The sequence below is a fragment of the Acyrthosiphon pisum genome, chromosome A2 (genome assembly GCF_005508785.2).
Source record: "Acyrthosiphon pisum isolate AL4f chromosome A2, pea_aphid_22Mar2018_4r6ur, whole genome shotgun sequence".
NCBI lineage: Eukaryota > Metazoa > Arthropoda > Insecta > Hemiptera > Aphididae > Acyrthosiphon > Acyrthosiphon pisum.
Genome location: NC_042495.1, coordinates 103534850 through 103553296, shown reverse-complemented (window position 1 = coordinate 103553296; position 18447 = coordinate 103534850). Strand labels below are relative to the sequence as shown.

The window sequence follows — 18447 nt, the reverse complement described above, 5'->3', positions numbered from 1 at the left end:
CATTGGTGAACAAAGTTAAATAACTCAAAAACTATTAGTATAATTTTGATACTGATACGTCAATGTTATCAGAAAAATTATCCACTTAGAACTTACAGCAAAAACATTGATTAATCATTTGAAAAACTGAAGTTTCGAACTCCACAAGATATTTCTTGAGTAGTACAAAAAATCTCAATAATTTAAAAATATTATGGTTAGGTCTCAAAGTATATTTAAAAATTTCAAAAATCAGATTTTGAATGACTAAATTATTGAAGAAAAAAGGGGTGAGCATGCTTGGTGAATTACCATGTATGTATATTAAAAATATTATAATATTACTATGAACCTATTTTTTTATAACCATGAGTTATAAAACAATAAAATATTATGTTTAAGTTAAATTCATCTAATTACGCGGTAGCCAGTAGGTATATTTATGAATCACTACTTCATTATATAATTATATATTATGCGAAGTAGGTGTGACTCGTACATAATTATGAACTCCCCGATCATCTGAAGCAACTAGTGTGCTTATGCAAACCTTATTATTTACGATGAGCACGGGGAGGCAATTCGTATATTTTGGGAGGCAACTAGTGTGCACCGAATATTATATAGCCCACATCCACGACGTCGAGCCGTCACCGCCAAATATTTGTGTACACCCTATTTTACGACAGGTGGCGGTATTGTGGTATGCATTTCAAAAATACGCAGAGGGAAACTGGTACATATTTTCATCTAGATGACGACATTCCCACATAACTTTGCTGGATGCACGCGTTGTATACCTACAAAATACATGTTATACCTTTAATGTATAATATTATACTATAATTCGTGGTAACTATATTGGTAGGTACACACTACGCAGAATATTAGTAGATGATACAACATAATGTATGCACACGTTATTATCGGTATAGTTACTATACATATAAAATGGTTATTATTACCGTTGTATGTATTGTTCGGCGCGTCGGAGGCTTTTTTCGAACGATAAATATCCGCGGCGGTTTCAATTACGCACAGGTATACAGAACATACAGTTCGGACAATGGACGAGCTTACCTACGGCGTACCACATTTTCCATGAATACGCATTATTTCGACGTAATAATAATAACAATAATAATTTGTATACAAGCACAGTAAACAGAAATAATACATACATATATATATTATGAAATTATGATCACGGCAGTGGCGGGTACAAGTGCGGCCATTAGTCACGCGGCAGTCAGCGTCGTCGGCCTATAAATCGTGTCGGGGGGCAGGAGAGGGGTGGGCGATAGTTAGGGGTCGGTAAAAATGAGACGTGTATAGATAATGCCACGTCGTCGGAGGCACACGTTATCATAGTAGTAATAATAGGGGTGGCGGCGGGTGAGCGATGAGCGTTCAATACTACCACCTACCACCGCTGAAATTGAAAACTGAGGTATTTTTTACGGCACCGACCTTAAGATCTTCCAGATCGACGCACGTAGTGTAGTTTGACCACGTCTTGTTGCTGTCCGGATGCTTGAACCACGAGCCATCTGGCAGGCACGTTTTCTGACCGAAACCTGCAAAAATCCGTCGAAAATCACTACCACAATAATTATGTATAATAATAATTATTGTTATCGACTTGATTTTAAAATTGCGGTTTTTGCACGCACGCGTGGTAATATAACGTTTAAAAAACTATGATATTATATCATACGTATTTTGTTAGGTTTACCGAAAACTTTGAACGCGAACGCGAACGTGAATCTAAAATTTAATGCATTATGCTAATACAATAGTCACATATATTACGCCGGCCAGGTTAACACCTAAAGGCCAGACAAGGTCACTCTAACACGAGTATTTTAAATCGAAAATATCCATCGACCTTTATAAAAAAAAACTATTCCGGTTAGATTACGTGGTAAAATAAAATCTAGTTGATTTTTCGGGCAGAACAATGGTGTGTGATATCAGTTTTACTTCGCGTGTAGGTCTTTTGACCTTGAAAAAATACAGCTATAGAGTCTTATATTGAGGTGAGTACTTGATATTTAAAAATGATATAGAACAAATAATAACTGACAATCATCTTTTGAATTCGGTTAAGTAAAAATCTTAACCATGCTCCATTGTTTACTCAAGTACAGACACGTACTTCAATATACTATGGATCAGGTTAGAGTTTATTTTTATTTTTATAAAGCTCTTCAAATTTCATTAAGATTTCAGCAAATATAGCAAAAATGTACAAAAGTTAAAAATAATAACAACATATGTGCTGCAAATGTCTATAAAAAAGTATGTCATTTGTATTTTATTTCAAGCATAATATGCATTTTTCATAATATTACTACATAATATATATTTAGGTTTTCGTCATGTATCTTGTAAATTAACTATGATAAAATAATAATATGCTTATGTATAATAAATTATTTTTGAATTAGACGAATGCGCAAACAAATTTAGAATAATAAAATATATGCAAAAACTGTTGTTCGTTAAAAATGACTAGATATGTTATGAATAGAAAGGTCCAAAATATTTTAACATTTATAATCCATAGAAAATTCTAGTTTAAATATGGTGAAAAATACAAGTCTTCACTTATTTATTTTTAAACAAAAAAAACATATTCGAAATCTGGTTTGCTGTAAAAATTCTTGTTGTTTGATTATTTTTTTCCCTCGATTAGATAATTTTAAAATAACTTAACATTTTTGAGCCATCTATGTCCGATTACCTATGCCGCAGAAACCACTCTCAAAGTTAATGATTGAGCCATTTTTGTTGCTCTAAACGGTGACAGTCGACAGACACCGAAAAAATGAAAAAACACGCATCGTTGTAAAATTTAATTCATCGCTCCACTAAGAGTCTAAAATATTTTAAGTTTTGAATTAGTCACACATTTAGTGAGCTATTCAACCAATAAAACGTCTGCCTTGATATTCATATTAACATTAATAATAGTTTTTATTTAATAACACCACTAACACAAATTAAAAAGTGTATCATTCCGACATAATTGTTCACGCATTGCTGCAGATACAAAATGTAATACACTTATTAGTTATTACGCTTATACTCCGATTGGAGTGATATTCTTTGTTAAGAAAACTTCATACATTAAAATATATCATATATATTCTTTATCATTTTTACCATTTCATAGTCATTTAGAGATTAAAATTTTACTTTGAATAAATAACTAAAAGTCACATTTTAACAATATTGTATACATTATACAAATGTACGGTTTTTTTTTTATTTCCAAATAAATTTATGGAAAAACATCAGTAAAGTTAGTGAACCATTAAAATAAAAGGCGATGTGGATCGATAAAATTCAAAACTTTTTGGTAATTTTATACGTAGGTATACCCAGGTACTTATAAGTACTTATACTGACCTATAGGTACTTATTTTATTAGATACAACCGCCATTGACATAAAATATTATGTAAATCTAGATATTTGTCTAGTATTTATAAATTGTTCCGTGTTTATCTAAATTGAATATTTACTTATTCAATACATGAATAAGTAGTAATAGTAAAAGTGTAAGGGTGTCACGTCTTTTCAATAGATCAATCAAATTGTAATTTCATTCATGTAGAAACCACAAGTGATAAAGCCACATGTAAATCAAATATATGTATGATAGACTACCTATAATAATACAGTTTCGTTCCCTGGATGCGACCCACTTAAATTCCTTTTTCTTTGTAAATAAAAAAGGTATTTCACAAAATAGGATAATACCTACACATAACGATTTAATCGCGTTAAATACAGTTCTTGCCAGAGGATACGACGGGAACTTAAGCATTAAACCCTGCCACACATAAACAAAATATTTTTAGTTGACCTTTTAACTTTATACAAAGAAAAAGGATTTTTTTTTTATGTTTCAGAAAATGCACCCAGTACAGCGAAGAATAAAATGATGTTATTATTCAAATTTTAATTTAATTTAATTTTCATTGAATTATGATCTCTCTAGCCTAACCTCACGACCACAAAAACACAACCTGCGTACGACAACGCCACAACGTACTTAACGGTTTTGATTGTACTATTATGAAAAATATTATAAAAAGAGACCTTTTAAAATATTAAATTCGCGTGATGCACATTATAATATTGCAATATTTTACGTTATATTACATTTTCACGTGGACGATTCGAATATTAATCAAATATTGTGTTTCGCAATGTTATCGTGTTTGTGCGTTTCCGTGTCTTTCAAATATCACATGGCGTATTTGGTGCAGATATACGAGGAATATTATGACGGCGATATCATTTATTACAAGAGGGGGGGGGGGGGGCTATTATAGAGTGTTCGAAATTTCGTCTCTATACAAGCCGGGGTTTAGCGCGAGTCTCGCGGGTCTTCCGAGTTTTAAGCAAATTAACTTGACGCGGTCTTAACAATTATATTTAACATTACCGAGGCGACCCGAGGTACGTACACACTACAACGGCTAATACACTTAGAACGATTCCGGCACGTTTATACCAAAGTACGAGGCAAAGATGGACTTAACGGATGGGACTGATACAGAAGCGACAACGTAATTTAATAACATTCATGATGCATCTTACTTTCTGTGCGCGATCGCCTGCTATGGCGTGTTCTTTTTTTCTGTAGGTACCACATTTTTTTTTTTTTCATTCACGCAAACAAAATCGATTACGTTTAGCGGCAGTCTTCTTCAGTTCCTCGCCATTAATAACACGTATAAAATATCATCTCCAACGCCATTTCTATACACTGCTCGTTTATTATTTTTGCACAAATCTCCAAATCTGGGGCAATGGTTTGGCGATCCGCCACTGCAGCCTGGAATTGAACTTTGTCTGTACCTCGGGGACTGGAGTCTATTAGCCGAATCCTGCAGGTCTAATGCATATATACACTCGCCGATACCTTACGATTTCAAAAACACTATAGGAAATTTAAAAACATACAATTCCACAATATTCTTTTGACTAAATACCAAATATTTTTCAACGGTTAAGTACCGAATGTCTTGATGATACTTTTTCCGACAACACTTGTTAATTATAATGTAAATGGTTTATTTAAATTATGTTCCGTATTAACTGTTTATTATGAAAGAAAAATATATAATAAGCATTATCTAAAAATATTGATTATAATTTAATAAAAATGTAATTTTTTTCATGCCATTAAAAAATATTAATAAAACTTATTTAAAAGCTGAGAAAACATTGTTTTTCGTAACATACCTATATAAAAAAAAAAAATTGTCTCCGTAAATATTAAATGTTTAATTTATATCAACGAAATAAATAACTATTATTGTGGAAATGTGTAATTTTGTTAATTAAAACGACATTTTTATGTATAAACAGCAGGTTACAAAATAAATCAGAATATTTTGCAAAATTTCGTAAAGGTTAAATTTGTAAGTTTAATTTTTGTACAGTAGGTTTGGGTTGGTTATGTTTATTATATAATCATGTTTACAGAAGGGTGTTTTGATTCTATAATACACTATACACCAAAAAAAAAAAATCATAAGAATGAAATGAAATTCACAAAAATTAAATATTATAATTTGGATTATTATTATTTTTTTAAATACCTAACTAAATAAATAATTTTTCAAGCACACAACGGTTTATTGGTTTAATGATTGAAAATCTCTATAACAATAATAAACAACAAAAAAATTCTATCACAGTAGTACGATACCGCGTGAAACTATAATACTTAATTCGATAATTATTAATATAAGTATTAAAAACGGGCACGTAACGAAATCAATAAAAACTAGTAAAAATATTCTATGACCTGATATTTTAAGTGATGTGATAAAATGGTTAAATAAAACAAAAAACATCGATTCAGTCTCAGTTTTACAGTGTAGGAAAATTGATTCAATAACAAACTACTAATTTTTATTTCTGATATAGTATCGAAAACTGCATTTATTTTTATTATTGACTAACATTGTTCACTGTTTAGTAACTCTTATATTATGCACTTATTACATGCACCATATTCGGATAGTCCATATATTTTAAAACAAAAACTGGCAGCAGAAGTATTTTAATGTACTAACGAATGAGTACTTAATTAATAAAAAATAATAATTAGGTAATAACTTAAAATGATACCGATTACATATTTTAAACGTAAGAGAACTCAGATAGTATTTTCCAGATGGTATTTTCTATCTGTCAAATTATACTGAAAAATATATGCGAATGATGCAATTTTTCATAAGTTTTCATAATCCAGTGGTTTTATTTAAGACTTTTTAGAGCAATAGATATCTCTTGGGAAATTTTGAATCCCTCGACTTTTATTCCTACCGAAGCCAATAAATATTTATATCCGCTTCAGATACCTACTCAAATAACCGCATTGCTATTTTCGGGAAAGTAAATTAATAACAAATTAACCTTGAAGATACGCGAACATATAATAAACAGCATGTAAATAATTTATACTCTATAATGTATAATTTATAATTTATCATATAATATTCTTCAAACATCCAATACTATCTAAGTAGTTCAAAAAAGTATATTTTGAAACATTGTATATAAATACGAGTATGCAATTATTTCGTACATACAAGTATACCTAGGTATCAATTTTAAACAATTATAAATATTCATATTCGTACCAACTTTATACGATATAATCATCATAAAGTATATTAATAGAAAAAAAGTGTCTACCCAATGTATACGGTTGTAATTCTAATATCACGAAAAGTGGCTACCTATAACCAATTAATATACTATTTCAATAGATTGTTGCGAAACAACACCACCTGCTGCGTTTATATAGACTCGAGTAACACGATATAATATACTGTAAGCACACTATAGAATGCTACCTATCTATATAGAGACAACTGTTGTAGTCTACGTTAATTACTCGAAACCATTTTCTTATTAATCTGCAATAATGAAATCAAGTAGAGTTCAGACCACAATACTGCGAGGGTTAAATCTCTTGTTGGAGAAATGTGTTTGTAATCTCAGCACACCTGCACATTATATATCTAGGTACCCTATAATGCATACTATTCGTAGCACTATACGTAATTAATTTTTTTCGTAGATACCTATTATCATATTCTAAATTTGTTTGAAAACAATTACAATAATATTATATTCTACAATCACAATATAATCATTTATTCTTATTATTACAAGAGTGAAACTACGACTATTCATAAAATCACATTACTCGTAATATTGTTTAACTTCATCCATGTATAAATAATTAAATGTAATATAATATAGGGAAATGCGTACACCTCGGTAAAATGTTTTTGTTATTGTATAATACATAGAAGTTTTAACCATTATTAAATTTGTAGTTTGTTATTTGATTAGTTGATAAAAAATATTCTATTAAAAAAAATGCACATATTACTTATATTATTATATTATCTGTACTAATATAACTGTCTGTTTACAACAGTAAAAACGAAATGTTTTTATTTAATTTTATAGAAATGTTATAACTACGTAAAATGACTAAAAATAATGATATTATATATTTATATCATATAATATTCTATGTTTATCAATTTATTTTTCATATAATGAAATTTATAATTTTTGATATCTGAATAATTCATGATTTGAAAAAGTGCATTAGAAGAACCCTACGACTAAAACACAACTTTTACAATAAACAAACTCTTATTAAAATTGTATTATTTAATTTACCTACCTAGTAGATTTTTCATATGATAAAAAAATATTAACCGAATATGTATTGGTATTTCTAAATTGAAAAATAAAAGATAAAGTTCCTTAAAATATTTTAATATCAAGATTATTAAATAATATGTACAAAGGAAATATTTTTTTTTAACACGTGTTATATAATTATACAAATGAATAAGAAATATTTATGAAATAAATGAAAGTAATTAAGTTAGAATTTGTTGTTATACAAAATAAATCCTTTCTGTAATTATTGTCGAGGTAAAAAAATATTTTTCATTACTAAACTTAAAAGACGATAATATCGGCGTAACCTGGCCATCGTTTTACATCAATCATTCTTCGTGCTTTAACATTCAAGACAGTTATGAGTTATGATCAATAAAACAATTTAAAAAAATTATTTTAACATTAAAAAAATGTTATATTTAAAAATACATCAGCAAGGCTATAAGTATTATAGGTGGTTTAATCCTCTATAATAATAATTATTACAATATTTCGTTGTCATTATCAGAACTAAACATTGTATACTCAAAAGATTTAGCTTGTATAATTTGAATCATTTAGCTACAAAATAAAATAATATGTAGATACATTATTCTATTGTTTGGATGTAATAGATAGGATAATGGGAATCATATTATGTAAAATACTGTTACGTAAATATAGCAAATAACACCGTCATCACAAAATGCAAAATATGGTATTTTTTGTATTTTTGTTCAAGTCTTCTGGTTCAATCTTTCAGTATTATTTCATGCCATTATTTCTGTACATTTTATTATCAAATTACTAAAATTACCTCTAGTAAATATTTTTTTTTTATTTCTAAAACCATTAAACAATGATTACCTACTTGTATGAAATGTCAGAATAATTAAAATATAAAAAGTAAGAATACTATATTATAAATTATAATAGGCCAAATTGTTATTTACAAACTATTATTTACTCAACAAAAAATCATTTAAATATCTGGAGGATAAAAATGTTAGCAACATAAAACAAAAAACAATGAAATAAAATATATTTTGACATTTTTGGATAAAAAATGACCTATGCAGTGTAAATTAAAATATTTTGATTTTCTTGATTAAAACAAAGAAGTAAATAGATTTATATAGTAAAAACACTAATTAACTATTAAGGTTTGATGAAGTACGGTATACCGTATACTCTATAATTATGTTATATATAATGTATAAATAATTTATCAAAGTATAAATCTTGGTTCTAAGTAATTCACAATGTAATAATAAAAATACAATAATTGAGAAATACTACTGATTTCAATATGATATTGCTGATTTTTTTCTTAAACATCTTGAATTCAAAAAACTTTTCACTTGTCTCCAGCGTCTACTTATAATCCAATTTCATATTCTCAATCGTTGTCTCATGGATATTCACAATTTTATCACAATTAATTGTTCAAAACAACACAGTTAATAATTGTATAAAAAATAATTCTGATACCTTAGTCATAATAATTAGTAATCATACCATTTTATTTAAGATAATTAATTTATATTTTAGTAAAAAAAATATTAATTAATAACATGAACCGATACAATTATAAATAGGTATTGGTTATTAATTCAACTTATTCAATGTATTAACACAATTTTACAAATTGAACAAAAAAATGCTTATAAACTTTTTATGAATAGGTATTATAGGTAGGTATGAACGCATAATTGTATGTGATAGGTATTTTATAAGTAAAAAATTATATTAAATTGTGAACGAATTTAATCAACATAATTGGTTTTCCAAGCGAAGTGATTCACTAAACATGCTAACCTCTAATTTGTATTGTTTGATTATGCATTTTTAAATTCATTAAATATTTAAATCTCTTATTTTTGGAATTTTTAAGTTACCCTACGGATAAGGCCACATTTAAAAAAATTTTAATTTTTTAAGCATACTTCTTTTTTTTCATACAAAAATCGCCGTTTACCTATATATTTTTAAACTGCAGATGATATTTTTTTAAATATTGATATAACTAAATCAAAGTTGTAACGAGTAGTTCTGAGTTATTAAACTATTTGTAGAAGGAATATAATAATAGTTCTAAATAATGGTGTATTATTATTATAGTACGCAAAGTTTAATAATTCAAAAGCTACTTGTTTAAAATTTTAGTATAGATAAATAACATTTTCAAAAAAAGGAGTTTTATAGTATAAAATTAATACATTACACATTTACACGACACTTCAAATGGCATAACAAATCTGAGTAATCAATTACTAATATGGCTTTAAAGTTTAAACTTTAAAGTATACCTAAAAATCCCAAAAATAAAAATTGAATAAATTAAGTTACAGGGAAAATGGGGGTGAATCACGTAGTATAAAATAATTTTAGCTAAAGGTCTATTTCACAACTAAACACACTTTGTTCCATTATATTAGGTATTTAGGTAGATACAATTAATAGTTGGTTATTTCTATATAAGTTCATCCACAGTGGTCTGCGAACAACTACGTACTATCTGTACTCTGTAATAATAACCATTATTTTGTATAAACTTAAAAATAATAGAAATACGCTATTATGCATTGTTATTAATTGTTAATGGATAATATCGTTGAAGCTAATAATATATATAAATTACAAAGTTACATAAAGGCTTTGGTTATTGACTATGATATACCTATAGTATGTTATCTGAGAATGTCATACCCGCAGTACAACTGTTTATTAAAGCTTTATAAATATAAGTTATATAATAATTATTATGCTAGCACAAACATACAGACCAGTTATAAGGATGCGAACTATAATGTACCAAATAATTATTTTTAGAATCTCATTCCTCTCTACTATCATGACTCGTTGCATTTTTAATTTATGGTTAAGGGTTTCATGTTTTCATTTAATTGGAGAGAAACATGTTTGTCTTAAGAGAGCATATTATATTATTATTTTTCCGTACCTTTAGTTCCATTTTCCCCCTAAATATACATGTAACAGAGAATAAATAATCTTGATGAATTTTGGATTCTCGAGCATGAATATAATTACCCCCTTTGTCGGGTAATATTTTAGTCAGCGAATATCTTCCATCATTTTAACGATTTATCTCTTCGTCTCAGTTTGTTTTTTTGTTTTTATTACATAGCTGGTTACATTCATTACATGCATGTCAGTAAATAAATAAATACAATGTATTACCTACTTGAAAATTTAGTCAACGCATAGAACACAATTTATTCAAAGTTAATAACTACACCGATGCTTATTTATAAGTTAAAATTTAATTTGTTTAAATAAATAAGTAAAAACGTATATTAAATTTTTGTTATTTATGCCCTAAACACGAGACAGTGTTTCAGTCGCAACACTCAATGTACACAGAAATACAAAATATTAAGTATTTTTTTTTTTTATTTGTTATTAAGTATACACAATCTGTACCACCAAGCACAATACGAGTATAAGCTATATAAAAAATAAAACATGAACAATTTAAATGAAAAAGCCACCCATTGATGACACTTTTGTCTTTTATTTATTTATTTATTTATTTTTTTGTCTTGTTTGTTTTGAATTAAGGAATTTTATCTAGCAGGTCTCTGAACCATTTGCTCTTAAGGCGACGAGGAGAGTTATTGTATCTAAATTTTTAATAAGTGGATTTGGGTGAATGTTAAGGTGTAGGTGGAACCGTATATAGTAACTTTTGGATTCTTCATGTATGGTTTTCATATGACAAATTATTACGTAAAATAAATATTAAAACTATAGGTAGTTGTATGAATATGAGCATAATATGATTAAGGCTAACGTGTTTATTTCAAATATAAACATAAAAAGTTGCAAGTCAAATAAATCAACGAGGATAAAATGTGCCTGTCATAAAAATTTTAATAATCGATTATTCGTTTCGACAAATACCAGCTATACTTGGAAACAATGTCTTTCGAGAAACCGATCAAAAATGTATTGCCATGACATTTATTTGTCTCGACTCGACACTAATATCATGATCAAATGTATTGTGTTTGATCTTGTGTTTTCACATAAAATACGTTGTCTTCACCTTAAACCTTCTTATAACTCTCCCTCTCACTACACACTTAACAAATCATTGTGTGGTTTGCACTTTATCGAGTCACAATACTAAATCCTCAGTTTGTACAATGTTTATGGTTCACCCACCACCTCTTATTTGTATCCACAATTGTTTATGGTTCATCCATTAAGTCTTACACATCATCTAGCTTATTGAGACATTTGCCTGTCAAATTTAAATTCGATACCATTTTATTTATCTTATACTTGTTGATATAATTCAAATATACAATTTGGACGTACCTACTAACTTATCGTTAAACAACATTCAAGTATAAATTCTACACAGCAAAAGAAAAGTTTGAGCTACGGAAACAATTATAATCAATTAATGCATAAAATATATTTAAATACAGATACAATATAAATATTGAACTATTTCGTTAACCATTTAAATAAAAAAAATTATGAATACATAATACTAGATATAAATATTACACGTGCAAATATTACTTTATAGTTGAGCAATAAGTTGAAAAAGTTATGTCAATATATTAAAATAAAATAATAAAGAATTCCTACGAACGAATGTTTAAATACCCAATGAACTATATCCAACATGTTACGCTTGCTACGGATTATGTATTATAGGTTCTATATTATGATTTAAGGGATTATAGCCTACAGGAGTTGGAATTGAAATATTGATTTTGTGTATTTAAAATGAGTACTCTGATTGCCCATTTCAACGATTTTTTTTTTATCGAAAACGTCAAATATTTATGTTATAGGTAGGTACGATTCATGTAACAAGTTATTGAAAGTTATATTATATAACAAGAAAAACCTATCCAACATAAAGCAAAATATTGCTTCTTTAATTTAAAATCAAATTAAAACTTCCTTTGTATTTATTATTTATATTATTTAATTAATTTAAATTAGAAATGTAATAATGCACATAAAAATTTAAAAATAAAAGAATTGTCAAATATTATTTATAATATTTAAGTAAATATTTATAAACAATTGAAATAAGTTTGAACTTCATTGACTACCTACTAAATAGATTTTTTGGTTTCAAATAACTCAGATTAATTATATTTTGGTTTGTTTAAAATATAAAAATCATATATTTACAGCATCTAATATAAATTTTCATATCTAATAGTTAATTTTGAAACTCTTAACTCGAGTGGGATGAACCATGAAACCTGATTTCTAATTAAACCTATAAAAAATGTATACTTGAATATAGTATATACTATATGGTTGTATAAATTCTAACGATATTGTAGAATAGCTTAAACATTACTAACGAAAACTTACTAATTGCACAAGTAAAACAAATTAATCCCATCAAAATGTGGAAAACCCAAATTGCATCTAAGGTAATTTTCTAAGAACAGATAGAAATATGATGAACACAGCACATTGTACAGTATGCACTACTGGTAATTAATATAAAAGGAACACTTAATTGCATGTATCATCAACGTCATGATATCAGCTATGACATTATAACATTCATTATTGTATTTATTTGTGACCGTGTGTATAATAATGATGTTTTACTATTTTAGACATAAGCGACCGAAATAAAAAAAACATCACTCAGATACACATCATCATTATAGTGGATCTAGAGAAGTCTGGGTTTGGGAAGGCCTATATCCCCTTAGTTAATTCTATTTATTTTTAATGTAATGCATATTTCATTCGTTTACATAATCAACCTTATGACAAAATAGACCCGTGGTTCAGCACCTCCAAATAATTTTATCATGTTCCGCGTATGCACAACACAGTTTTATAAACCAACATTAAACGAATATCTTATATTATAGTTGTTTATCCGAGCCAAATAAAAGGAGGCATGAGATAATTGGATAGTAATATTTCACGACACACCGGTGATAGTAAAATAAAACCTCGAAATACTGAAAAGTATTGTATAACGAAAAAAAAAACACACAAATAAACCTGTAACATTTTGCTTGTTAGTGGCGTTTTTCGATAACGCCGTATTGTTATTCTGTGCACTTCTTGGTTTTCGATGAGGACGAATATGAATAAAAAATTTCACAAAGGTAAGACAAAATAATATTCTATAAGACATAATAAAACGGCTTTTGTTTCTCGTAACCCAACACCCTGCTGGGTCGTCACTTAACTCATAAAACTTGAAAAAATAACGACTAGCTAGTAAATTGTGACTGTAAATGGCATGGCACGGTTTTCGCGAAACGTGTAAAATCATTCAAACGGTATTAGACATTCAAAGGGGCTTAAAAGTTTTCTTCTTTTTTGCCTTACACCTTTTACTTGCCGAAAATAAGAGTCTCGACGAATCAATCGTTCGAAATAACTCATTAATCAGAACACGTCTATTATTTCTCTCCCTTCCGGCGGTCTTTTTAAGGTTTCGCAAACAAATAATATGGGGGAGAAAAGAAAAAACAACCGACGACCCATCCTCCGCCGGTTCACGGCGAAATGTGACGTCTATACACATCTGAAAACTTATTGGTTTGGATTAACGGGGATAGACAGAGGTAAACTCCCGAGTCAAATAAATTGCCCATAAAACGTACACGCCAACGTATATAATCCTGTACGATAAACCATTGTTCTGCGGCGGACAAAAATGTTTATCGTGACGGAGCAGGTACACTCGGTGCATGGCCTCGAGCTACGCCACTATATCAGTTATTATAATATTTGTACACGCATATAATAGTACTATAATAGACCATTTTATACCGTGTCAATGCAATAGTTAAAGTAGTTTTAATCCAGGCGACATGCAAGTATTAAATGGTTCATTGCGACGAACGTATACATAATATACACAGCGCTGCAGCTTATTATACAACGGTGGGCATTATTACACTTGATTTTGATTATTTTTCAAGGTTTAATACGATTTATCACGGCGTTTGACTCAGTAAGACTCAATGCTGCCGTAGAGTTGCGTGCGGCATTAAAAATATTTACGTGCATACAATTTAGTGAAAATAGTCGCACAAAACATATTGTTTCAAACTATAATATTATAATATGATATTTTACGGTAGGTAATCGATTTTATGGATAGTGCACTGTGTACGTACGTTTTGTATCGAACCCCAAAATAAAATAAGGACATGGAAATTTTGCTACTTCGCCAGCCTTTGTCCGGTTAATACACGTCCAGCCATCAAATTCTCCGGGACACCAGGCGTCACTGTCCGACACTATAAAACAATAAAACATTTTAAACACTAAAAATTCAGCACTTATATTATAATATCAGGTACCTACGTATTGTATAAAATATTTTCAAATACAATAAAAATAATTTTTGATTAATAATTATTTTATTCATAGACAAAGTAAATCATTGTTTACATTTCATATTTTTTTCTTTTTCACTGGGTAATGGTAAATTAATTTCATTAATATTTTTAATTGAATAAAAAACCCTATAAAATTATGAATACCTACCTAATATAAAATAATAATCAAACTTATTAAACTTCTCCTGTACAATATGGTAATAGAATATTTAATGCCTACTGTTGCATGAAAAACTAGATAAAAATATACGGACTTCCTAAGTGCCATTTAAAATGTTCGAATAATTAAATAATTTTTTTTATGTAGATGAATTATACATTAAAAAGGTACTTCACTTTTAAGTCCACGCGTGTATATTTTCTACATCCCTGCTTATTGTAAATCCTTCTTCGAGGGAATTAACTGAAAGCTGTAATTTATGTACATTTTTTATGCGTTGTTTCTCTAATTTTTATTAATAAATATGATACACGATAAAATATGGTTGAAGTCAATGTATGGATATCATATATTATGTATTGTATTATAGATATTTTTAACGATGTAAAAATTTTGAAAAAATAAATTATATATTGCAATAACTATACTTAGTTCGATGTTTGCATTTGTATGTAGGTAAAATATTATACATCATTTTTAAAATACAAAAATACAATACCAATATTAATTAGTTAAAAACTAAACTAAAAAGATTCTAAATTCTAATCAAGATACATTATTGAAACAAATAGAACCTGTAGCATAGAATTGTCTTTAAAAAACTATGTATTATATATAAATTAAAAACAAAAAGTATCGTGCTAGTAATTATGTATGTCTGTATACTAATTAACAACCAGCTTGCATCTTAAAAAAAATATTAAATAATGAATTAAAATAAAATGAAATTTTTATTTTTATTAGAATACTTATTGAACTATTTTTAATTATAATTTTTCAGTACTTCATTATGTCAAGCTAATATTATAATAATAATCAACGTATTTTCAATATGATAAAATCTATTACAATTGTTGGTACTGAATGGCTTTGTGACACTGGATAAATAATAAACTTTCTAAAACAGGTATTTGATTTTTAAACAGTTAAATCGCCACTAATTTAAATAAAAAATATAGGGTTGCTTTGGCTCTCACAAATTACAAACATTCTTTCCTTACCACTGGACCCTTTTAAATACCTCGTAATGCCCTTCTAAGCCCATTCAAATGCATATATAATGTACTAACATTTACAACCTAGAGTATAAAGATACTATTCAAAGTTAAATGACTCGATATTAACTTCATACAATATACATGATCTATCCAAAATCTAACTTAAGCACTGCAAAATTGTTAATTTTGATAACTTAAAACATTTTTAGTAAGTAACACTGAAATATTAATACCAAACCACATCTGCAATCAGAATATCAGGAAATATAAAAATAATAGATTTTTCTAACATAACAAAATATGCTATTATCAACACTTCCAAAAGTGAACAAGGTGTAGCCATGTAGGTATAACAGTTATCATCAATAATAAAACAATAATACACGAGCAACAAAAGTGGATGTCGCTCTGTTGTAAAGTTACAAGTGGGTCACTGAAATGGATGGGATTGAATTAAATGATATAATATCATTGTATACGAAAAACAATTCTGAGCGAAGACAGTCTGTCAGCCTATAATATTACTAAATAAGTATATTTTATAATATGATTGTGATTAAAATAATTAATTTTAGTATTAGGCATTAGTATCAACTACAAAAAGTTATATTCATTTTGTAATCAAAAAATTACATTTTAAGATGTCATTGAGTGTATACAATGTAACAACATGTCCACGAGTACGGAATAATATTTTTAAATTATAACAAAAAAACTAAAATCGGTATTCTTGGTTTTAAAATGTATTTTCGTCCAAATTTGAATTTAAAATGTCTGTAAAAAATAACTGTGTTTACTTATTTTTTAGATTTTTTGGTTACAGTATAAACTATTTATGAGAATATTTGTTTTAAATTCTCAATCCTTAGTTATAATATTGAACATTTTATAATTTTTTTTATTACCAATCAGTTTTATAATGATGAAATATTTATAATTTTCATAATGATGAAATGCAGATTCAATGAATAAGAAAAAAGAACAACATAGCGGAGAACCTCTACGAAACAATTGGAACCGATTACCAACCAGAATACGTCATCTAAATTCTCGGGAGTACCAAAATAGAGAAATATATGTATATAATACAAACAAATATTTATAAGTATCTTTTTTATTATTTTTAAATTGATTGTATAACTATATATATATTATGAAAAACTATAATGATATCTGTGGCCCCGCTGTCAAATCTTATGAAAAAAAAAATTTAAATATGTTATCTGGTAATATTTATATAATTTATGTGTAATCTATTATTATCATCCTCAAAAAAATTCTTTCCGTTCAACATTTACAAAATCATGTATTAGTATGTTTATCAATCAAAGTCATTATAAAAAGGCGTATGAATCTATAATAGTGCAGAAATTATTTTAATTAATAGGATTTCGATCATATGAAAATGTATTTTTATAAATGTATAAAATTACATTTAATTTACCATAAACTAGAGTTTTTTGTAGTTAAGTATTTCTTAATAAAACACTTTTCAATTTTTAGTTTATTCAAAACAACTTTTTTCCTTACTCATGCCAATCAAAAAATGATGAGATATTGGCTAAGTGTTTACCTGGTGGTTCACTAAGCCATTTTTCATAATTTACGATATTTTCCAAAGTAAATTGAAAAAAAAATGTAATTTTCCGGGTCTGCGGTAACTAAAACTTTTTTCATCAATATGACACGTTAAACAAATTAAACTCTTCGTATAATTTTATATTAATATAATTATTTTTACTAAAAATATAACAAATAATCCAATAACTAATTACATACTTACAATTCGTTTGATATTTAATTCTTAATAAAACGATTTTTTTTGAAAACCGTTGTTTTATAGGGATGAATTAGTTTTTATATATTTTATGAATCTAAATGGTTACCTGTTGGATAGTTAATTACCACATAGTTACATTTAAAATACAAATTTCTAACTTAAACATGTTAGATATATTATTATAATATTAACATGTGATATAAATATATAATACATATATTTGTATATTATACTACAGTACATCAATAAGATATTTTTATTTTAAGTTTTAAGTCTGCAAGTCTAACTGTTTTATGTTTAGTTTAAATATAAAAAAATAATTTTAATTAAAACATAAATTATGCTTGTAAAGTTGTGATAGGTACAGCAACACACACATTACGCCCACACATTGTTAATTTGAGTAGGTAGGTATCTATTTTTTTTTTATGAA

At 27.5% G+C, this 18447-nt stretch overlaps 1 protein-coding gene across 1 annotated transcript in view; it reads right to left on the bottom strand.

Moving 5' to 3' along the window:
* The window catches only part of LOC100160028 (calcitonin gene-related peptide type 1 receptor), a 69139-nt gene that overhangs the window by 20439 nt on the left and 30253 nt on the right, over window positions 1-18447 (bottom strand). Inside the window, exons 4-5 of the mRNA XM_008186614.3 lie at window positions 14852-14974; window positions 1450-1556 (exon numbers count right to left, since the gene is read on the bottom strand). Of these exons, the coding sequence (XP_008184836.1) occupies window positions 1450-1556; window positions 14852-14974 (230 nt within the window). The remainder of the gene's footprint in view (window positions 1-1449; window positions 1557-14851; window positions 14975-18447) is intronic.